Below are 24,088 nucleotides of genomic sequence, written 5' to 3'. Positions count from 1 at the left end.
GGTTAACGTACTGATTAAAAGCTGCAGGGCGATACTTAAAAATAAAATAAACGCTTTACACTAGTATGTGCTTCAGCAGGGATGACAGGGAGGGCAGTATATGGATTGCAAGATAGCATTGAGGAAAAAAGTCTCTTAACTAGCTGAGCTTCTTTGGATGCACTATTAGAAGGCATAAATGACAGAGCAGAGGGGGGAGTCCAAAAATAGTCCACAAAGACCCTTTCCTTTGTTATCCTAGTAGTTTACAGTCTTTCCTTGTGACTCAAAAGCAGCCAGAGTCTGGTCCACCCCCCCAGTTTGGATGTCTAGAAGGTGGAGTTAGGCAGAGAGAGGAAGGGCAGCGTAACAAAATGATTGCTATGTCTGCTTCTGATGGAAAAGTACAGCTTTTGATCATTTTGACAAGTAATGACCTTTGCACAAAATATTCAACAGTGCATTTGTTTCCGTTGGCTTGCAGGTAAGCAGGGCCAGTGTGTCTACCAGGGTCTGACCATGTTCAACCAGGCCGTGTGGTCTCCGCAGCCCTGCGTCACCTGTCTCTGTACCGGAGGGCGGGTGGTCTGTGATGAGATCACCTGTCCTGTCATGCACTGCCGCCTCCCGATCACCCCCCTTGGGGAGTGCTGCCCCGTCTGCATGGAGCCAGGTACAAACACAACATTTGGCAAGGCCATGCTGCGGTACCCCGAGGCAAAAGAGACCCACCAACCATGCCAGCCAGACACGTTTTAGAGCTAGAAACTCAAGGTTGTAGATGACCGCAATGTATCGCACCAGGCACCTCCTAATTGTTGAGGATACTGCATAAGTACATAAAGATTAATCAGCCAAAAACAATCAAGTTACCATATGACATGAACCCATGAGAATGATTGTCAGAAAGATATAACTTTTGGTCAATGTAGACATATCAAGCATTGTTACAAAACATGTTTAGGTGAAATGTGTGGACATTTGAAAACATCACCTTTTCTAAAGCAAGTTTCCATGGTAAGTAGATACAGTGGTACCTCAACTTAAGAGTGCTCCAACTTAAGTGTTTTGAGATAAGATCTGTCTCTCGGCTCATTGTTATGCTTTAAGGCAGTGGTCACCAATCTATTCCAGCCTAAAAGATCCCTGGTCTCAGCCAAAAGCCAAAGCAAGATCTACCCCTGCGTCAACTACGTGTGGGTGTATATTAGGGGTGTAACGGTACGTGTATTTGTATTGAACCGTTTCAGTACGCGGTTCGGAAGTGTACCGAACGAGTTTCCACACGGGACATAAGTAGCAGCGTAACGCACGTTGTGTAAACAATGCACACCGAGGCACAACACACGGCATGCTAGTAGCTAACGGGCTAGGATAGACTGACCATACGTCCTCTTTTCACCGGACATGTCCTCTTTTGCGGAGCTGTCAGGGCGGAGTTTCTTAAATGCCTCAAATGTCCGGCATTTTGAGTTAGGGTTGCGTGTATTTTCAATGTACGTTCAGGGTTAAGAAGGGGTTAAAAACAAAACAAATTGTGCATGCAGCAACATTGGTGAGGGAGGGGCAGAGACAGAGAGAGAGAGAGAGAGTTATGATAAATGCGCATGCGTCGCCAGGCTCTGATTTTTATCCATAGATTTAATCAGATTTATTATTTTATTATATATAGCAGGGGTGTCAAAAGTGTGCCATTTGCGGCCCACAGCTAATGTTTTAAAGGCCCACAGCACATTCTAAAAATACTATTAAAATAAACAAAAACATAACAAAAGTGAAATAAAAAAGCTTAAAGGTTAAATGTAATTTAGAAAAAGTTGCAATGTTGACTAATAAAACAAAGCTGTTTTTTTTTCTTTCAAACTATCATTGCTCAAAACATAATATTGAATCAAAATCAATGTTATTATGAATTATTGACCTATCCAAGGTTCCCATTACTTCACATCAAATATTCCACTAAGAAAAATATTTTTGGTGGAAGATTTTGCAAATTTGGTAAATAAATAACCCAAAAATTTATATTTTCTTGTTTTCTTACTGTACCGAAAATGAACCGAACCGTGACCTCTAAACCGAGGTACGTACCGAACCAAAATTTTTGTATACCGTTACACCCCTAGTGTAATTACACACACACACACACACACACACACACACACACACACACACACACACACACACACACACACACACACACACACACACACACACACACACACACACACACACACACAACTCTGTGTGTGTGTGTGTGTGTATATATATATATATATATATATATATATATATATATATATATATATATATATATATATATATATATATATAAAAGACAAAGCTTTGTGTCATTATTGGCTGATTTAAACGTTTTGGCTTCTTCTAATTATGTTTCTTGCTGTTTTCCCAATTTTTGCTTTGGTTCTTTATAATGCGCATAGGGCCAGTGACAAATGAGTTAAGGACCACAGATGGGCCCCTGTTCCGCACTTTGTGCACCCCTGCTGTAGAAGCAAATTGTTTATGGCCACTATTGTCTTAGTACCGTGGTATATTTGTTCATCCTCTGGTCACATATGGGACGCCAGCACATGGAAGTAATAGAACCAGCTGTTCACCTGGCGAGTATTTCCTCCGTGATAAAAAGGGGATAAACGGGGAAGTCCTTTGGCTGCTGCCATATTTTATCATACATTACTTCCTTCGCATAAGTCAATGTTTAGTTTTGTATGCACAATAAATCAACACAAAATCCGTACTTTGGAGCAACGTTCAAGGACTGTAGTATTTGATTCGGCTTGTTCGTTCCCGTCGCAGGCGAGCAATGATGGTCGTGGACTCGTGGTGAGAGCTGTTTGATGTTGGATGCTAGAATATAATAATAATAATAATACCTGGGATTTATGTAGCGCTTTTCTAAGTACCCAAAGTCGCTTTACATGTTAAAAACCCATCATTCATTCACACCTGGTGGTGGTAAGCTACTTTCGTAGCCACAGCTGCCCTGGGGGTAGACTGACTGAATATGTCCGATGCATTGAAACAGTCAGCCTTAATGCATTGTTGCAGCTCGATGACTTTTGACCAAGTCATGAAATGCGCGTTTGCGACACGTGTGGGTGTAGTGGGCGGCTGTGCTAGGTGCCGTGGTGTCGAGAGCCGCGGGCTGAAAGGCTGAAGAGAGAGGCAGAAGCATGCGTGTGTGTTCAGGAATTAAAATGCTTGCCTGATTGCAGGTCTGTTGGTCACTCCCTGGGTGGGGTTGTCATGTACTGGTGTCGTATTAATACTTTTTTCCCCCCTAAAATTTTCGCGACCGACCGGTAGGGGGCCAAAGATCGACTGGTAGATCGCGATTGACCCCGCAAGATCCGACCAAAACATCCGGTCTAATGCACTACCATTATCTTATGGTTAGATATTAGGGATGTCCGATAATATCGGCCGATAAATGCGGTAAAATGTAATATCGGAAATTATCGGTATCGGTTTTTTTAGTATCTGTATCAGTTTTTTTTTATTAGTTTTTTTTTTATTTTTATTAAATCAACATAAAAAACACAAGATATACTTACTTACTTAAGTGCACCAACCTCAAAAAACCTCCCTCCCCCCATTTCTTTCTGTTATTAATATTCTGGTTCCTACATTATATATCAATACAGTCTGCAAGGGATACAGTCCGTAAGCACACATGATTGTGCGTGCTGCTGCTCCACTAATAGTACTAACCTTTAACACTTAATTTTACTCCTTTTCATTAATTACTAGTTTCTATGTAACTGTTTTTATATTGTTTTACTTTCTTTTTTATTCAAGAAAATGTTTTTAATTTATTTATCTTATTTTATTATTTTTTTTAAAAAGTACCTTATCTTCACCATACTTGGTTGTCCAAATTAGGCATAATAATGTGTTAATTCCATGACTGCATATATCGGTTGATATCGGTATCGGTTGATATCGGTAATTAAAGAGTTGGACAATATCGGAATATCGGCAAAAAGCCATTATCGGACATCCCTATTAGATATCAATTGTTTTTAACAATGGAAAGGAAGAAAGTGAGTGTGAAGTGCTGACAGGAAGAAATGGATGATATAAATTGAATTGAAAAAAGAAATCATTATAAACATGTGTGATCAATCAGAGCAATCTGAGTTTATCACTGTTGGTCTGCACCATAACGAAGCAGGCTAACGGCAGCAAAGAATGTTAAAATAATATCTAAACACCTGACATTTAGGCATGAAAATACGGAAAAGCTGCTGATGGTGTGTTGGTCGGAGAAGCAGTTTGAATAATATACCGTAGAAGTCCACTCTAAGGTAAATGCTGGAGATTATTATTACATTACTTCATACACACTGTATTGTTTTATACAATCCTTCTTATCTAAAAGTATGTTTTTCTTTTGTAAAAGGCAAATGGTGGTGTTTTGGGAGCAAAGCACCAGTTACATTGATTTTAATGGGAGACGTTGATTTGAGATACAAGTGTATTGAGTTAAGCTCGCAAGTTGAGGTACCGCTGCAGTCTACATTTTGGTCATCTCAGGAGCCTCAGAATGTTCTTACCATCATGGCTTTCAAAATGTGTTGAGCACATTTTGGGTGAGCTCACTTGTTGTGAATAAATGTTGGAATGAATTACAACATGTTCATATGCTTTGATCAGCATAAACATTTGTACGGCACGAGGGTGACGGTGTTGATGATGTTTGGGTGACATCATTAGGGGATGCATGCAGCAGACGAATTCAAGCAAGATAAATGGGTTGGATCAGGGGTGTCCAAACTCCGACCCGCTGGCCAAGTGCACCCCGCCGCTGTTTTCAATTTGGCCCCTGAGACATCATAAGTTTAATAGGGAATTTTAAATGTAAATGGGTTGTATATTTGTATAGCGCTTTTCTACCTTTGACACTATTTCCACATTCACACTGATGGCGGGAGCTGCCATGCAAGGCACTAACCACCACCCATCAGAAGCAAGGGTGAAGTGTCTTGCTCAAGGACACAACGGACGTGACTAGGATAGTAGAAGCCGGGTATCGAACCAGGAACCCTCAGGTTGCTGGCACGGCCGCTCCACCAACCGAGTGGAATTCATTTCAATAGTCTTGACAATTTTGAAGCTGCTATTATGTCACCAGCTAGTGGGCAACGTGAGCAATTCAGGTCAACGACCTTTAATTATGCGCTGAATGGAGGAATGCACAGCATTCACTTATATGACCCAATGCAAACAACCTTCCCTAGTTATGGTCAACAGACATGGTCGCAGAGAACACAACCTGCTCAATGAACTTTGTGGGCACGAGAAAAAAAATGTCCGTGCACCATAAACATTTCAAAATTACACCATTTTAAATCCATTCTAAAGCATGATGGAAAAAAGGCAAAACACTCTTCAGATTTATCCATGTTTGGTGCATTTTAGCTGCGTGATATGTCTGATTGATTACAAAACAGTTATTTTCACATACTCTTAATATTCAATTATGTTAATTACTAATTACATATCCATTATATTAATATATTATGTACACATATGTGTATAGGCTATATATATATATATATATATATATATATATATATATATATATATATATATATATATATATATATATATATAGGGCTCAAATTTAACCACAGCAACTTCGGCAAAAGCAGCGACCACCTTCGTTATTTGCTGTAAGCCCTAAAAAATTTACCAACATTTGCGGCAACCGCCCTTGACTTTTTACTTGTTAATGGACGAGGGATGTAACAGTAAACGGTATAATGATAATTTGCGATAAAATTCCAGACGGTTAGTACTACCGTCTAATTTTTTAATTACCAAAAAAACGTCATTTAATACTGCATTTCAGGCAACACGAAGTCAGGCGCACGTGCACTAGCGGTGTTTGGCTTGATAATCATGGCGGACAAGCGACACAGACTTTGCCAAGCTCTTGGTTTAACGTTATTTCCCCCTCGCGTCCCGCCGTGTGTTTAAGAGCGCACTGCTGTGTTTAGATGGAGACAGGTGTGGACAATATTGGAGACACTTGCCCCCACATTAAAAGTACACAGCGAAGGAGAAAACTATTTGATGTTTTGCAGCAGGCGATGTGTCGTGAACGTTGTCAAAACTTCTTTATAAAGGCTTTACTTTGTTTACTGGGATGTTCACTCATCCTTTATTTAACTGCAAACTGTATCAGCGTTCAAATAACATCAATACTAGCTCAAATGTTTTGTCACCTTATCGAACTGAACACAGGCTGTGAAGCTTGTGTATTTCATGTGAGAAGTATCACTCCTCTTTATTTTTGTTAGCCAAACTGAACCAAGAGAAGAACAAAGCTTGTTTATTAGACTTCAGTGTTTCCCATAAACTGCCAAGATACCTGTGGTGGTGGGGGCGTGGCTATGGGCGTGGTAACCATGACATCATCGAGTAATTTGCATAATTTACTACAATGGTATGATTTTCTCTAAAAAGGCTAAAAAAAACTTACTAATTAATAATAACAGTTTTGTTTTAAACGTCCATCCTACAATATAATTACAACACTATGTACATATTTATATACAGATTTGAACAATAAGTTATTCACTGAAATATATTTATTAATTGTGGTTCTTACAAAAAATATAAATTAAATAATAATAAATACATATATATATATATATATATATATATATAAATACACATATATATATATATATATATATATATATATATATATATATATATATATATATATATATATATATATATATATATATATATATATATATATATATATATATCTTATAAAATATAAAAGCTAAAATGTCTCTTAAAGCTCTGCCCCTTTAATTAGTGCATACTAAATAATTAAACTTTAGCCTACTACTACAACCATATTATTTACCAGCAACATAAAGTGAAACAGAGGCAGAGGTGTCCTGCCACAGTCAGTAACAAATAAACACAAAACAGTAGTGGTCAAATACAAATAAGGCAACAAGAGAAGTATCCTACACTTCTCTTTTGTAAAGTAAATCTGAACAGCCTATATGGGCATCTACATCAACTATATGATTTGCCTGAGAAGCTGGACAGGACAAAAAAAAAAAAAAAAAAAAAAAAAAAAGCCGAAAAATCTATTTGTGGCGGACGTAATTCTTTCGTGGCGGGCCGCCACAAATAAATGAATGTGTGGGAAACACTGGACTTCATCTTCATGAGCCGAACTGCTTTGTGTTTTATCTTAATATCAAAAAGTAAACACAAGGTTTTTATACATTACTTGTCTTTTTTTCATGTCACAAAGGTATTACTTCAAAAAACATTAATGTGACACAGCATTTTGTTAATGTGTTATTGTGTATAGTTCATTCCTATATGACATATTTCTGCTCAAACTCTTAATGGATCTGTTCAGACCTACATGTACATATGTACATGGGACGGCGTGGCGAAGTTGGGAGAGTGGCCGTGCCAGCAATCTGAGGGTTACTGGTTCAATCCCCACCTTCTACCATCCTAGTCACGTCCGTTGTGTCCTTGAGCAAGACACTTCACCCTTGCTCCTGATGGGTGCTGGTTAGCGCCGTGCATGGCAGCTCCCGCCATCAGTGTGTGAATGTGTGTGTGTGAATGGGTGAATGTGGAAATAGTGTCAAAGCGCTTTGAGTTCCTTAAAAAAGGTAGAAAAGCGGTATACAAGTACAACCCATTTATCGTTTACCATAAATGTACATAACTTTAAAAAAAAAAAAGATAATTTAAAAAATACCTCCCTCTATCAAAATGTAAAAATAGAGATAAAGGCATCATGAAATGACAAAACGCTGACAAGTTTATGTTAATAATGAATAAAAAGAAAATTATGTTTGCCTTGGTGCCCTAAAATATGAGCCCTCCTTTAAGGCAACACTTGCCTTGACCTTAAAAAGTTACAATTTGAAGCCTGTATATACACTACCGTTCAAAAGTTTGGGGTCACCCAAACAATTTAGTGGAATAGCCTTCATTTCTAAGAACAAGAATAGACTGTGGAGTTTCAGATGAAAGTTCTCTTTTTCTGGCCATTTTGAGCGTTTAATCGACCCCACAAATGTGATGCTCCAGAAACTCAATCTGCTCAAAGCAAGGTCAGTTTTGTAGCTTCTGTAACGAGCTAAACTGTATTCAGATGTGTGAACATGATTGCACAAGGGTTTTCTAATCATCAATTAGCCTTCTGAGCCAATGAGCAAACACATTGTACCATTAGAACACTGGAGTGATAGTTGCTGGAAGTGGGCCTCTATACACCTATGTAGATATTGCACCAAAAACCAGACATTTGCAGCTAGAATAGTAATCATTTACCACATTAGCAATGTATAGAGTGTATTTCTTTAAAGTTAAGACTAGTTTAAAGTTATCTTCATTGAAAAGTACAGTGCTTTTCCTTCAAAAATAAGGACATTTCAATGTGACCCCAAACTTTTCAACGGTAGTGTATATACAAATGTTTTTAGCCCAACGCGGCCCCCAAGTCAAAAAGTTTGGACACCCCTGGGTTGGGTGATTAAAAAGGGTTGTTGATCTTGTTCCTGTCTGTCCACCACACTAACACACAGCCGTCTGTCTGTCTGTCTGTCCACCTCCTGTCTGTCTTTCTGTCACCAACATCTCTCCATCCTCTCATTATCTTTTAGTCGTCTTTTCTTCCCTTCTTTCCACTCTGTCTCTATTTCCCTTTTCTATTTCCTACACCTGTGATTGGCTGCCTTGAACCACCCAGCCCCCGCCCCAGATCCCGACCTCAGCCTTGACCTTTCTGGTGACTCCCCAGTTCCGAGCGACCCCGGCAAATCTGACACCCCGCTGACCCCGGAGGAGATCCAGCGCATTTTGTGGCGAGAGGAAGAGGAGCATCGTGAGGAAGAAGAGCGCCTGAGGAAGAAAGATGAGGCGAAGAAGAGGAGGAGGCAGGAGAAGAAGGAGCAGGAAGAAAGGCAGAGGAGGATAGCGGAGGAGAGGAGGAGGCAGGAGGAGGAAGACAGGAGGAAAAAGGAGGCAGTACAGGAAGAAGCGTGGCAAAGAGAAAAAAATCTGAGGGAAGAGCTATTAGCAGCAGAGGAGGAAGAGGAGGTGTGGCTAAGAGGAGACGTCTTTCAAATGCCCCCAAAAGAAGAGGAAGAACCCGAGGAACCAGACCTCCTCCCTGCTCCCATCCCGAGGCCTCCTGTTGCAGAGGATGAGCTGAAGGAAAAGGACACTGAGGATGAAGAAGAGGGAGGAAAGGAGGAGAAAGAGGATGTTGTGGTGAACAGAGGGCGTCTTCCTCCAGGCTGTGAGCTCTCTGATGTCACCGTGACATGTGACAATGCCAAACTCACCTATTTTCCCCCTCTCTACATGCCTGAGCTCAAGTCTCTGAGCCTGGAGGGTAAGTTGTGTCTCAGCAAACAGAGTGGCGCATCTTCATCATTGTGCAGCAGTGATTTTTATCATAAGAAGCGGATCATGGCAATTGCAACTATATATCTTCAACTTATCTTCAAGGTGAAATGTTTATGTGCAATATAAGGGCTAAGAAGAATGTGATGGACTTGAAGAGCTGCAGTGCGTCCGCAAAGTATTCACAGCGCTTTTTTCCATATTTTTTTAATGTTACAGCCTTATTCCAAAATTGAATAAATCAATATTTGTCCTCAACATTCTAAAAACAATACCTCATTATGACAATGTGAAAAAGTTTTAAATTTGTATTTTTTGCAAATTTACAAAAAAATTAAAAACTGAAGAATCACACTATCAGTGCATCCGGAAAGTATTCATAGCTCTTCACTTTTTCCACATTTTGCATTATTCCAAAATTGAATTAATAAATTTTTAAATACCCCCTATGTGGAAAATGTTTTTTTTTAATTTAGCAAATTTTTTAAATATCATATTCTGATCCCTTTTCATCCAACCTAATAGAGCTTAAAGGGGAACTGCACTTTTAAAAAAATGTTCGTCTATCGTTCACAATCATTATGAAAGCCATGAGGATAGACTTTTTTTTTTTCATTCTAAATATTAAGTAAATGCAATCAAAAGTCTGCTTACAATGAAGCCTATGAGAGCCGATTTATTCCGCCAATAAAGTCCTTAAAAAACATCTAAACACTTCCATTGAGGTTTTATATACATGATCTAAGTATGTATATGTAATGCAGTAACAGGCACATTTATAAGATTTAATATTTAAATATTTCTATCATTTTAAGCATACGCAGCACATTAATTTAAAAAAACGCATCACTTCACATTTATTTTATTCATCAATGATTATTAATTACTGCAGACTTCATGAGAGCCAACAAACATTATAAAACATCACTTACTGTACAATGTCTGCTGTCATTAGAATGCCGGCTGATAGAATATTGCAATAGTCCCATTTAAAAGAAGAATGACTCATAATACAAAGAAACGGGGTATGGGTGAAAAGGGGGAACTAAGCATCTTTTGTGACGTTCTCGACATTTTCGGGTCCTAAATGTCTGTCAAAGTGTACCATCTTGTCGGAATACGTCTTCAGACTTCTTCAGTCCAGATGAGATGCATAATTTATGATCTACAATAAACTTTCAGGTAGTCAAGGAAGCAATAATGTCGAAATTGCACACAGGCAATAAATAGTTTGTCTGCATTAGCGCTTATAATAATAACATCACTAATACTTGGTTAATATTCAGGTCACAACTTGTCAATGGAGTATAGTTGGCGATTTTTTAATGGTTATTTATTGGATTTTATGAGCAAAATAGAGGACCTCCCATTGTCTCCGCTGTAAGCAGACTTTTATTTTTGTTTTTTTTATTTACAAATTAGAATGCTTAAAAAAAACATCCGTTGTCAAGTCTTTAATATTGATTGTGAACGATTCCAAGAAACGTGCAGTTCCCTTTAAGAGGTGCTGCATAAAGGAATGGGCAAAGAGGAATGGCAAAACTGCCCAAAGAAAGGTGTGCTAAGCTTGTGGCATCGTATTCAAAAATACTTCAGACTGTAATTGCTGCCAAATGTGCATCAACAAAGTATTGAGAAAAATGCTGTGAATATTTTACGTACATGTTTTTTTTAGTTATAATACATTTGTAAAAATAAAAAATAAAAACTTCACATTGTCATTATGGCTGTAGAATAACAAAATGTGGAAAAAGTGAAGCGCTGTGAATACTTTCCGGATGCACTGTATAAGTGAAGCTGGTGGAGCATTATAAGCTTCCTTAATTGTTAGCGAAGTCAGCTAAGCTATTAGCACTGCTTCACTTCTTTTTATTGTCTGACAATTAAGAAGATTAAAGGGTGACAGTTTGACCCTGGAACATATTATATTTATTCTTCCTATGATACTACAAACAAATCAGCATGGATATTGTTTAATGTTCAAAGTTCCACTGTGCTACAAATTTGTTAGGCACATGACATGTCGGGCTGGTGGCTAAATATCAGTCTAATAAAAATAGAATGAATGAATGATATTCAAAACACAACAACGGAAAAATGTAGTCCACAGTATTTCTACAAGGTCTGGCAAATCCTTGCTTTCGTCTGCTTATGGTAAACATTTGTGCAGGCAACAACATCAGCAGCATCCCAGCAGAGGCCTTTAATGGCATTCCCAACCTGGAATGGATCAACTTAAAGAAAAACAAACTCACGTCTGCTGGAATTGATGCCAGAAGCTTTAAAGTAAGATATTCTATACTGTTGTAGTCCTTCCGTTTGTGGTATAGAGGGGACAAGAAGTGACTATGAATGTAGTCATGGTCTTTAAAAAGACTGAAATATACACATTTAATTAATGAATGTTATTATGTGCAATGAATGAATGGCTGTCTACCAGGGACTAAAGATGCTGAAGCGTCTGTATTTGGATGGAAACCTTCTAGAAGTCATTCCTTCCAACCTACCACCATCCCTGCAGGAGCTGAAAATTAATGAAAACAGACTACAGAAGATCTATGAGAACAGTTTCCACGGTAATGCTACAACATTCTACAGCAGCATACTGAACAAACACCAGCTTGAGCCCATGTCCTGTTTTTGTGGATGACCTGAAATCATCCATCATCTGACATACAGCGTTCATGGATTTAGTTATGAACAGGACGCTACTCAAGAAATGGTGCAGAAATTTCAAGAGCAATGTTCTGTCACTGTCTTAGGTCTGACCAGTTTGGTGATTCTGGAGTTAGAAGCCAATCTGCTGAGTGAATCCAACGTGGACCCAATGGCCTTTGTGCCTCTCGTGGAGCTCTCCTACCTCAGACTAGGCGGGAACTTCTTCCGCTCCATCCCGCAGGGTCTTCCCGCTTTACTGCTGGTATGAGGTCATATCTGTTGGTTTAAACCCCCCCCCTTTTGAGACTATAATCTACCAAGTTATATTGCATCATCTTTGTAAGCATTAATCGGAAGCGATAACTTCTTTCTGACAGGAGTAAACAAAAAGAAACTGTGTGGTTTCAAGATTTATAGTGCACTAAAACTTAGTAAAATTCCCAGCAAACCACAGTTTAATTTGCCACAAAAATAAATTAACTCAATTGACGCCACTGTGATGGCTATTGTTACGGCCCAACCCCCTCTTGGGGTCATTTTTCTTCAAACAGACAATTGAACGTAGTTGGGGAACATACTGTACAATGAATGACTACAAATCTAAATCAAAAAGTTGTGCTTTTGCTGTCAGGAGTTGTACCTGGAGAACAACCGGATAGAAGAAATTCCAGAGGGCGTTTTTAATTACACCAGAAACCTGAACTTGGTTTCCCTGAGACACAACAGACTGGAAGAGACCAGGATGGCTACAATGGCCTGGATCAACCACAGGTTAGACAACATTCAAGTAATTGCATCCCCCCATAATTACTAGTAACAATAGCTAAATAAAGTAAACATAATAAAAAAGAGGTCAAAATAAGCTGCCTTGAAGCGTTAGGCTCACTTAATGGAGAGCTTGGTTTTTACCAGTAAAGATGCATCTTTCATTTCACGAGCATATGGTTGTGTCATTTCAATGAATTAATGATCAGTGAGCACCCATCATGAGGTATGATTGAAGGTTTGGCTCAGCATGACACCACCACAGAGGATGGTGTGTCATTCCTTTTCAGCCAGCTGTAATTTTAGCTTCACCTCCACACATTCTTCATCCTTCCCTCTTCTGCAGTAATCTGGAATCCATCGACCTCTCATATAATAAACTCTACCTGGTTCCGTCCTACCTGCCCAAATCTCTGATCCATCTCGTGCTGGTGGGGAACAACATAGAGCGGATACCTGGTGGGTGGACAGTGCAAACTGAAAAATATGCTGTATATGGGAAGCACACATGATTTATGTCGCTGTAATTAAAATATGCATGGCGGAAAACGACGGAAAAATAGACGCTGACCTGTCAACTTCCCAATGAATGAAAAAAATAGTTTTGGACAGCTCTTGTAGACGTGACCAGCTCATGTCTGCTGTATTCAAACTGTTCTTAATTAACACGGCCGCAGGTTTTGTGTTTGCCCACATGGATCCTGGTATAGAGTACCTCTATCTGTCCTACAACAAACTGGATGGGGAGGGGATTGAACCAGAGTCCTTCTTTGGATCCTACCATTCCATGGTGGAGCTTTGTCTAGACCACAACCAGCTGATGAATGTGCCATCAGGAATCAATGAGATGACAAACTTACACTTCCTCAGACTCAACAACAACAAGATCAGGTAGAAAATGAATATTCAAAAACATGTGCTATTTTTCTTTATTTCATCCCCAGGTTGCCCACGCTTCCTGAAGTTCTTCTTGTAGCTTTAACAAAACGGCTGTGGTATTTTCCAGGAGTATCCCCGAAGAGAGCATCTGTGATCCGGAGCAAAATGGAGACTCTACATTGGTGGCCTTGAGGCTGGAGAACAACCTCCTTGATGGCAAAAATATCTCCCCAAGAGCCTTCTCCTGCGTGCGCTCCTCCTCAAGTGTGGTCTTAAAACCCCAGATAACCAAATGAACTAATTTCAAGCAAAAACCAGACATGTTTGCAGCTCAACTTTTCCATGCAAATACGTTTTTATTCAAACAACAAAAGTCAAACAAAAAGTAAACCTTATCAGCCTATTACTGGGGCCAGCGTCTCTCAAAACTTTGCAAACCATTTTAAAATTGGTAATATTGTTATTTGTGGTCTCACAGGCCAGCACATTAAAAAGGTAAAAAACAACTCAGTAAAATGTTACGGTATGATATACGATTCAATTTAAAACTATATATCATTTTCCAATTATAGTTTGGTTGCAGTTACCAAATTACAAAACAAAAATTACTAGAAGACTACTGCTGGTCATTTTATCAAATTATCTGTACTGTATCTGTTATTTGGATGTTAGCAAGATTCCAAATAGAGTCATTAGTAATATATATATATATATATATATATATATATATATATATATATATATATATATATATATATATATATATATATATATATATACACACTACCGTTCAAAAGTTTGGGGTCACCCAAACAATTTTGTGGAATAGCCTTCATTTCTAAGAACAAGAATAGACTGTGGAGTTTCAGATGAAAGTTCTCTTTTTCTGGCCATTTTGAGCGTTTAATTGACCCCACAAATGTGATGCTCCAGAAACTCAATCTGCTCAAAGGAAGGTCAGTTTTGTAGCTTCTGTAACGAGCTAAACTGTTTTCAGATGTGTGAACATGATTGCACAAGGGTTTTCTAATCATCAATTAGCCTTCTGAGCCAATGAGCAAACACATTGTACCATTAGAACACTGGAGTGATAGTTGCTGGAAATGGGCCTCTATACACCTATGTAGATATTGCACCAAAAACCAGACATTTGCAGCTAGAATAGTCATTTACCACATTAGCAATGTAAAGAGTGTATTTCTTTAAAGTTAAGACTAGTTTAAAGTTATCTTCATTGAAAAGTACAGTGCTTTTCCTTCAAAAATAAGGACATTTCAATGTGACCCCAAACTTTTGAACGGTAGTGTATATATATATATATATATGTATATATATATACACATACACACACATATACTGTATTAAAGTCTGATTTTGAAACATGAAAAATTGTAACAAAAAAAATAACTTTTCTTTTTAAGGGTCAAAGTGTGACTCATGATAAGATGCAGTAAACTTTTGATTGCACAGCCTCCTCCACACTAATGTAATGCCGCAAATTCTGCAATAACTCTAAGGGCCAACATTCTTGTCAGATTTTCCAGTGACAGTTTGAGGTTGAAGATCAATAATTACAGTGGCAGGGACATATTAAATTAAATAATGATTGGAACAGACATTTGAAGATGATTACGACGATGCTTCCTTTCTCGGTAAGACCAATTCTAAACATTAGATAATTGAGAGCAGATGAAACATAAAACTCTATTTAGATGTGCTCAGCTCACAGATGCTGCAGGCCGACTTCTCTTTAAAATGCAATCTGAATTAAAGAATTTGAATCAAGTCAGTGGTAGACACAGTGTGTCCAAAACCACATTCCTATTGGGTACTGTTGGCTCAGTGTTTGAATGTTCCTCCCTCCATGACGCTTCTGTGTAACAGCCTGGATGGGACAGTTTGGAGTGGCTACACTTTCACGCTTTGGGACACCTGGCTGCCTGTCTTGTGACTACGCAATCAGTAGTGTATTTTTAAGGGGATGGTGTATCAGAGAAATAACTACATAGGGGGCGTGGGGAATAACCAACACAGCCGTTTTAAGTCGGTTAGAAGCTCTAAATGTCGTTTTTTTTTTAACAATTATTGGCCAGCCCTAGTCAGTGGGCACAGCTCAAGATTGTTTTGAGTTAAAAATATGAATGACTGAAGCAGTCATCAGTGTCACATTCAGACACTATAGAGTGTCCGAAAATACTGTACAAATGCTAATGTTTGCAAAATAATCCATGTTACCATGTTCCTGAAATAACGACTGAAAATTATGTATAATGCATGTCTGACCACTATCACTTTATAATAAAAACACTACGCACGCGTGCACCAGCTGTCTTTTCTTCTGGGAGTGGGTTATGATATTGTCAATGACTGTGTAAATAAATGACGATACCCATCGCTGACATTACTGACATAAATACCACAACTGTTAACTTGTCACACACTTTTTTCAAGTTTGGTAACAGTAGCAGAGGTGAGTACAGCTGCCTCTCTAACACCCCAGCCGCAGATACTTCATGGAGCTTAAGTCTCACAGCCCTATCAAACTTTCCTGGATTCCTGGAAACAAATTGTTCCGGGGGCACCGAAGAAGCAACGATGAGGTAAATTCGTAGCACCGTCCTCTCCATGTTTACCCAGTGACTCACAGATTTAAAAGGTCCTTAGATGGAGGAAATGCTCCTCAATCCACAAAGTCATCAAGCCCCAAGCTGCACAGGAGCCAGACAGACGTTTGAAGGCTTGGAAAGTATGAGCGCCTGTGAGAGACATTGGGACTCCAATGGGGATTGCAGACCATCTCCATCGGGAAGTAATTTCTCGCATATAAAATGGACCAAATATAATTGTTCTGTGGCAGACCAGGAAAATGAAAAGAATGAGTGTCTCCAAAAAGCATGAAGGCAGTACATCCCAAACATCTGCTTCTCGACATTTAAAAATAAATATGTGATATTTCAATTCTCTAATACAATTAGCTGTGTTTTGTGCTTACGAGACAAGTGGATAGATAGTTAAACAATGCAATAGCAATGTAATTGAAAATGTTGTAACAGAGGTATGAAAGGTGTAGTGATTTACATATGGGATTTACATGACAAAAAGTTCTACATCAAAATCATCATTACTGGGTTTTAGAATGTTATCCAATAAAGCAGAAGAAAACTGTGCACCTCGTATATTCTCACTGAGCACTGACAACAGAAGAACACTGTGCCAGCGTCACATCAGGGTCTCATTAGATGATTGTAATGTTTGTGAAAATTGCATCCTTTAACCTTGGAGTCTGGTATGATGCGAGGTTGGTTCCCCTCCAATGGTATTCAACTGTGATTATGAGAAACTCAGAAAACCCTAAAGCTGAGCAGCAGAACCATCAAAAGGACTCCGCTTACACATCAGATCAACATCAAAACATGGGTGGACCAGCCGTTAAACTTGATGACATGCTGAGATGATATGCATATTTTCGAATGTAGTCCTCTTTTCTCAGGAAGCATCTGCTAGCATGAGCCTTGTAACACTGTTACGCTATCACAAAGAGACGACTTTTGTGTGTTTATATTTTGTCTCGGTTGTGAGAGCGTTACAGTGAGCCGGTCAGTCCTCTGCTCTGCAGCTTCCTCTACCTCTCATGCAAAGTCTGTCAAATGGATTATGTGACAAGATGAGAGGGAACGGCATGATACTGAGGTGGGAGCCAAAGGCATGTATTCACATAGTCCTGACAGCTTCACAATCCCAGAGAGGAGGAAAGCTCTTTGCATCAAGTTGCACTGCACATCATTCATTCGATACTGTTTATTCTGCTCAGGGTTACAGGAGGATCCTATCTAAGCAGACTACACCAGTTAATCACAGAGGAAAACTGCAAATTGATTAATCAGCATCATGTCACTTAACCTCGGCAGCTTGAAAAAAACTAAATCAAAGGTAATTAGACTGAAAATGCAAATTAAATGACACCATATATATATAACTCAAACAAAGTAAGCACTCAACAAATCACTAAGGACAAAGTAGAGAGGACAAATAGAGAGCCTTCAATAGAGAACGCTTTACCAACAAATATGATGAGGTTAGTAAAAATACTTTAACTAAATTCAAAGAGCAGGTTGAACATAGTGAAGCTCATAAGAACCATTTCTTCTGAGATGATTTAAAATGGTTTGGAAAATATGAGCAAGAAAATGCATCGAAACCAGAGATGCTTTCTGTCGCCAAGTGCCAAACCAGGGCATATTTGCTCTGTCTAGCTATGCCTCGAGTTGTGCCTCGGGGTGCCGTTCCAGCTGGGCTCAGCAGAAAATACCAGCAAAAGATGGAAAAAGGAAAAATGAAGCACAGAGGAAGCAAGCAAGTTAACTTTTCCACTCTTGGCCTACGTTTGAATGTATGCCCCAACATAAAACCTGTGTTACTTAACGTACACCTAATGCATGTAGCAGAAACAATATGATCAAATTGTCTTTTTAAAAGATTATTGGAATGGTGCTAATTAAATCTTTTGTTGCTAAGGCATAAACATGGTATTACCTTATTTGACATTTGCAATGAATTGAAAACAAAATAAACAAAGGCTGTGGAAGCAACTAGGAGAGCAAACAGATTGCTCCCCATGGAGGTTTAAAGATTGGGAAGCGTGAGCTAACTACCCTGGCATTACATGAAAGCTGCTGACAAAGGCTGCTCACATTCACAGATGCTGCGATGACAGACAGCATCAAGAGAAGCTCAACTTCTCACCCTAACAACAGAGCTTTTCCATCAGTGGGGGTGTTCTCAGAGCGATTTTTTTCTTTGCTGCTGAGACAGGGGGATGCTGTTCTCCATTCTGACTTAGGTTGCATCCCTCAGTCTTCTAGCTGAAACTCTGCTGCTCCTGTGCTTACTGCTTACTTTAAACAAGGACAAAACTCATCTGAAGGCTAAGGTAGGAAACCCCACCGAATTGCAATTAATGACAACTTTTTAAAAGTATTGTCTTTTATTGGCATCTTAGGGATTAATCATTTTTTACTCACGCTACAAAAAGCTCTAAAATATGTTTTATTGCTGAGAAAATATGTTAGGATGTTTTGTATGTATTTATTTCAAATTAATTTTGCATTTTATATTATATAGTTTGTGGTTTCTATTTGCACAAATAAATAATTTTACTTAACCACTGTGGGGAAAATAAAACATGTCAAAAATGAGTCGGCATAAAAAATGCATCATTGTTGCTTACCAAATAGATACCAATAAATGTATCTGTTTTGCTGTGTACATAGTCTCTTCAACTGGACAAAGAAAAGATTGGAGGATAAATTAGTGACAGTAATTACATGGTAGTGAAGTGGTACAAATCGTTTTGATTTCTTGCCAATGATTGCTTTATTATCTAATAAATGAAGTGAATATACCATAGCAAATACAACTTGCACACCTAAATGAAGAAAGCAACCACATCTGCATAGATTTTTTATACTTGAACAAGAATGTGGCGCCAAAAGGAACGCACTCAACAGAATTTGCAGTCACAGCAGCAGAATGGTGGACCACCACCACCACATATTTGTGGCTGGACCTAACACTCGAAAGCAAAGCTCAGAATCCATAAAGATTAGCAGACAATGTCAGACTCTCTGCATGCGGCAGCAGAAGTGTTTAATAGTGGAGGCCACATAAATCACTGAGTGGCTTGCCTCAGATGGCGAATAAGTAGGAGATGGCAAAATATTTGTGTTGGCTGGAATAACTCATTTCCAACTGAAATCCTGGCAGAGAAATGGAAAAAATGGTATAAAAGTTTAGTTGCCCTTTAAGTTCTCACTGAAACCCATCACTTTGAAAATATCATCATTACATGTAGAAACCACACCATTTAAGCTAAACAACACATTCCAGTGACAACTAAGATCGGTCAGAGGTGAGCACTAATGAGTCACAATAAACCAATATAAGTAGAACAGCACTCAGGAGAGCGCAGTCGTCTGCCAAGGTTAACAAAAGTAGAGGAAAACTGATGCAATGCAATATTTGTGTTTGTTTGTCTGGCCATAGTGCTGTGAAGGCATTTGCTGAAGTCAGTAGCGTATGCTCAGACAAAAACAATGCATCTATGAACAGCTTGTATTGTGAAGTATCACGAAAAATCCAAAAGACAGGTATTTCTGTCATACTAAGAGATAACAAAAACCGAAGATAGACCAAATCAAACCGAAACACGTGGGAACCCTTTGTGTCAGCGAATCGTTATGGTGAAAGTGTTACATAAACAATTGAAGTGGCCAAAATTCATGTAAACAAATGCTGCAATGACTTGTTTACTTCAACGCTGTCCTTTACAAACCACTACAAGTAGTAGTAGTGCAAGCACTTGCCTTACCTGCAATACCAGTTTATTTCCTCAGTGTTGTGTTATTGGTTCGTTTTATGTGTTGTTTTGGCTAAAATGCTCTGACATTTGTTTCTGCACCGTCAGCTGATCCTGTTACTGATCAGTAATCTAGCCAAACCATGAGGGTGGTCCTCCTGCTTTGTCTGCTAGCACTGGGCAGCAGTAGCAAACACTACAAGCCAGTCAACATCATGGACTTCATGAGAGACTACGACGTGATGATGGCTGATTCGAGGGACGACGACGATGACGACGACGACGATGACGATGACGACGATGACAAAAACAGCCATTATCATGATTACTATGGCAACTGTCCAATCGGTTGCCATTGCTCACCAAAAGTGGTACAGTGCTCCGATCAAGGTGAACTGATTTTGAAGTTTCTGTTTGCCAAACTAGTCAAAAGAAAAGCGCTATATAAATCTAATCCATTATTATTATTATACATTTGAATGAAAAGATCATGTGCATTAATGTCAACAAACTATTTGCAATTCTGCCAACAGGCTTCATTGATGTGCCTGCTAAGATTCCTGATCACACCGTGATGATTGACCTCCAAAACAATGACATCACAGAGATCAAGGAGGATGACTTTAAAGGCCTGGACAACCTTTATGTAAGAGGAACACAAAGTTCTTTAGAGCCTAATTTATTTTGTTAGCACATAGCAGCAAGAACAATAAATGAGTCACAGCTCATGTGCAGGTAAACACCTGGAAATATTTCCAGTCGTGATGTTTTTATATCAGTCCACATGTTTATGTACTCGCAGGAATAATTAGCAGGTCCTATCATTATCCTGCTTATAAAAACAAACCATGGAGACAAACAACAATGAAAAAACAGCTTCACCAATCCCCTTAACTCTTTTTCACTGATCTAAGTCTTACCATTTAAACACAGAGGAACACAAATTTGATAGAGTAATTTAGATTTATCGCCATTGGGAGTAAAATAGTTTACATAACTGAACTTTCATGCAACTCAATGCATTCTTCATAACTGCCCTGTCACCCAGGATGTACTGTAGGATGCCTTTCAACCTGAAGTAGGCTTGAGCACTAAATACTGTGTGAACCAAAAAAGCAGTAGCATTAATAGGTATAGCAATTAACTTGTCACTGTAACAACCATAAGTACCACAGAAGATTTTACCACATTGTTTTTGTCCCAATCCAGGGCTTGTTCCTGATCAATAACAAGATCTCAAAGATTCACCCCAGGGCCTTCAAAAACATGAATCATCTTCGACTGCTGTACCTGTCCTACAATATGTTGACTGAGATCCCAGCAAATCTGCCTCCCAATGTCATTGAGTTGCGCTTCCATGAAAACAGGATTCACAAGGTTCAGAGCGATGCCTTCAAAGGCCTCAAGAAGCTCCATGTTCTAGGTATGGACATTTAAGCAAATACGTTGATTTCAAGTTGCCATTGGCTTTAAGAACGTGGTGTGTGATGTAACAAGTAAATTAAGTCTTTGACTTTGCAAAAATACTGAATTTATTAGCATCGGATCCTGAAATAACGACTGTTGAAGATCACAGACTTTTTCCAAAGGCTTTATACAGGCACAATAAATAATCCAAGTTCTCTGTATCAACGGTAGGAATTATAAAAACATCATTAAAATTGATATATGGGATTTCAATATATTTGTGTTCTCTATAAAAATAGCATTAAAACCAGATGTTCTTTTTTTAAACAGAACTGGGAGCCAACCCTCTGGCTAACAGTGGAATTGAACTCGGAGCTTTCAATGGTTTATCTTCCCTCTATATTGGCATGTCTGAGAGCAGGCTAACGGCTATACCCAAAGGTACAACATCACTCATCTCCTAAGCTAACTGAAACAAATCAAAATGATGAGGAATAAACACAACCAGTGTCAGTTAATAGGATGCTTTGAACAAAATTCACAAACCATTATTAAAATGATGCGTTAAGTCAAGTAATCTTCAGTTACCTCACATGTTTTTTTTATTTCAGACCTCCCCACCTCCATGACAGAGCTGAACCTTGAGTACAACAAGATCATTAAGGTGGAAGTCGAAGACCTCATCAGATATAAAAGCCTTCAAAGGTGCAAGTTACTCAAATTTCATTTAGATAAATAAAAACCAGTGAATTTATTCAATTACCAAATGTGTGCATACTTTCGTATCAAAAACACAAACGTATCAATAAATAAAAAGGTCCTAATCTGATGTACCAGTAAGGTGTGACAAACATGTAAACAGTTAAAGACATTTGATGTAAAATATTCAATGCAATCTGTGAATCATACAGAGCTACTTCAGAAGAGACAAAATACACTTCTCTTGACAAACCATTTTAATGTTTGCAGACTCAACCTGGCTTTCAACCAAATCAAGTTTGTAGAGAACGGCAGTCTGGCAAAGGTCCCCAACATCCGTGAGATCCACCTGGACAACAACAGTCTGAAAAAGGTCCCACCAGGTCTCAACTCTCTGCGATACCTCCAGGTGAGACACACTCGCAGTATAATCTATCTGATAAGCCAAATGCAGGTTATATTACACTGCACTGTAACACTTGGAAGCAAACTGATGAGTTTTAAAGTGCTGCTTTTCACAGTTTTTCAATTACAGCTTTGTACTGAAATTTGTCTCCAAGGCTACGCCAAGACAGCCCCGAAAAGACATGAAAATATAAAAGTGTTTCTTGTAAAACAATTATTGTAATAGCTCAGCCAAAAGGAGTGTATAACTTTCCAGTTTGTAAGCTGAAAAAAGTGCAGTCCCTTTTTCCTGGTCTATGGTGATAACTTTGCGTTTCCAAGGCAGGTGCAGTTGGTTTACAGACACAAAGACAAGTTTAGTGTTTCTTAACATTTTTCCTAAATCCCTTGTCACTCTTCAGGTCATTTTCCTCCATGTCAACAAAATCACAAGTGTGGGAATCAACGATTTCTGTCCCATCAGATACGGCATCAAAAAGAACTTGTACTCAGGCATCAGTCTGTTTGCAAACCCTGTCAAGTACTGGGACATCCACCCAGCCACCTTTCGCTGTGTAGGCGGACGAAGAGGCATTCAGCTCGGAAACTTCAGGAAATAGAACGGGAGGAAAAATGATGCTTTTAAGACAACTCATAAAATGGACAGCTGCCGATATCTGTTAAACAGCATAACAGGGGAGAGCTGGAAAACAAATCTCGTAGCCAGTGCAGCAACTGACACCTATGTTTATAGACGGAATGTCCAAATGAAACCCTCTCTGCTTTATCAGGTGAACAAATTGACCCTGTCCTCTTGCAAAGTTTTCCTATAAATAGAGCGCCTCCCACAGGTCACACAAAGTAGAACCGCCAAACAACCTAAGTAGTTTTACATGCTGATTCCCTTGGGTATAATAACATTGTATAAGGTACTGTTGTCCACAGAAATACTTTTGAGTTGACTCTGTAACCTTTATAAAATACAACAAACATATTTTATAATAACCTTTTTTTGTCTTTTTGTAAGTTTTATTTTATGTATTTTTCAATTTGGGGCATTGCTGGAGCCAGCTGTGAAATAACTGGAGCTTAAATCTCCCATTTTATTTTTAACTTAACAGGTTTTCCTTCCAGCAACAGTCTGTATTCACTGGAGGATATTGGTGATGTTTAGTGCAATAAGTGACTCCAAAACCCAATTTTTGTTTTCTGTTAAATATGATTTCTGCATGCATGTCGAGTAGTCTATTTTAGGAGACATAGCATTGTCCTTTATGTAAAAGTGTACTTAGCATGGTTGGATATAATATAATCGTTTTAACCCCCAATTGCCTTAGGATTTTAACCAAATGTGGAAACTAATTGAATCCCATTTAAATGATAAATGTAGGCCATTATACGCATGGACACTGTATGTATACCTGTTTTGTCTGCAGCACTTAATACAATACAATCTGTTCTCATTTTGTCCAGTGTCCTCTCCTCTAATGGTGCTATATTTATTGAGTATGTCTTTAAATAAATTTGGAACAA

The 24,088-nt window shown here is 38.7% G+C and overlaps 3 protein-coding genes across 4 annotated transcripts in view; 2 read left to right on the top strand and 1 right to left on the bottom strand.

The window, feature by feature from the left end:
- ecm2 (extracellular matrix protein 2, female organ and adipocyte specific) overlaps nt 1-16,019 on the top strand; it is a 33,491-nt gene extending 17,472 nt beyond the window's left edge. Inside the window, exons 4-12 of one of the 2 annotated variants that reach the window (XM_062038272.1) lie at nt 464-652; nt 8,801-9,397; nt 11,579-11,694; nt 11,849-11,984; nt 12,171-12,328; nt 12,698-12,837; nt 13,178-13,290; nt 13,509-13,722; nt 13,838-16,019. In XM_062038272.1, coding sequence (XP_061894256.1) covers nt 464-652; nt 8,801-9,397; nt 11,579-11,694; nt 11,849-11,984; nt 12,171-12,328; nt 12,698-12,837; nt 13,178-13,290; nt 13,509-13,722; nt 13,838-14,006 — 1,832 coding nt within the window. In that variant the 3' untranslated portion in view covers nt 14,007-16,019. Of the gene's footprint in view, nt 1-463; nt 653-8,749; nt 9,398-11,578; nt 11,695-11,848; nt 11,985-12,170; nt 12,329-12,697; nt 12,838-13,177; nt 13,291-13,508; nt 13,723-13,837 lie in introns of both variants that reach the window. The other variant, XM_062038271.1, reaches the window with a different exon arrangement.
- The window catches only part of cenpp (centromere protein P), a 118,846-nt gene that overhangs the window by 29,397 nt on the left and 65,361 nt on the right, over nt 1-24,088 (bottom strand). The window lies entirely within an intron of this gene.
- On the top strand, nt 18,444-24,081 carry aspn (asporin (LRR class 1)). The gene is made up of 8 exons (XM_062038273.1): nt 18,444-18,640; nt 20,174-20,455; nt 20,599-20,711; nt 21,275-21,488; nt 21,803-21,913; nt 22,084-22,177; nt 22,442-22,580; nt 22,978-24,081. The coding sequence occupies exons 2-8, from the start codon at nt 20,209-20,211 to the stop codon at nt 23,173-23,175; spliced, it is 1,116 nt and encodes a 371-aa protein (XP_061894257.1). The 5' UTR covers nt 18,444-18,640; nt 20,174-20,208; the 3' UTR covers nt 23,176-24,081.

Source organism: Entelurus aequoreus, linkage group LG26 (genome assembly GCF_033978785.1).
Source record: "Entelurus aequoreus isolate RoL-2023_Sb linkage group LG26, RoL_Eaeq_v1.1, whole genome shotgun sequence".
NCBI classification, from domain to species: Eukaryota; Metazoa; Chordata; class Actinopteri; order Syngnathiformes; family Syngnathidae; genus Entelurus; species Entelurus aequoreus.
The sequence above is the reverse complement of the archived record's forward strand: the minus strand, read 5'-3'. Positions and strand labels throughout refer to the sequence as shown.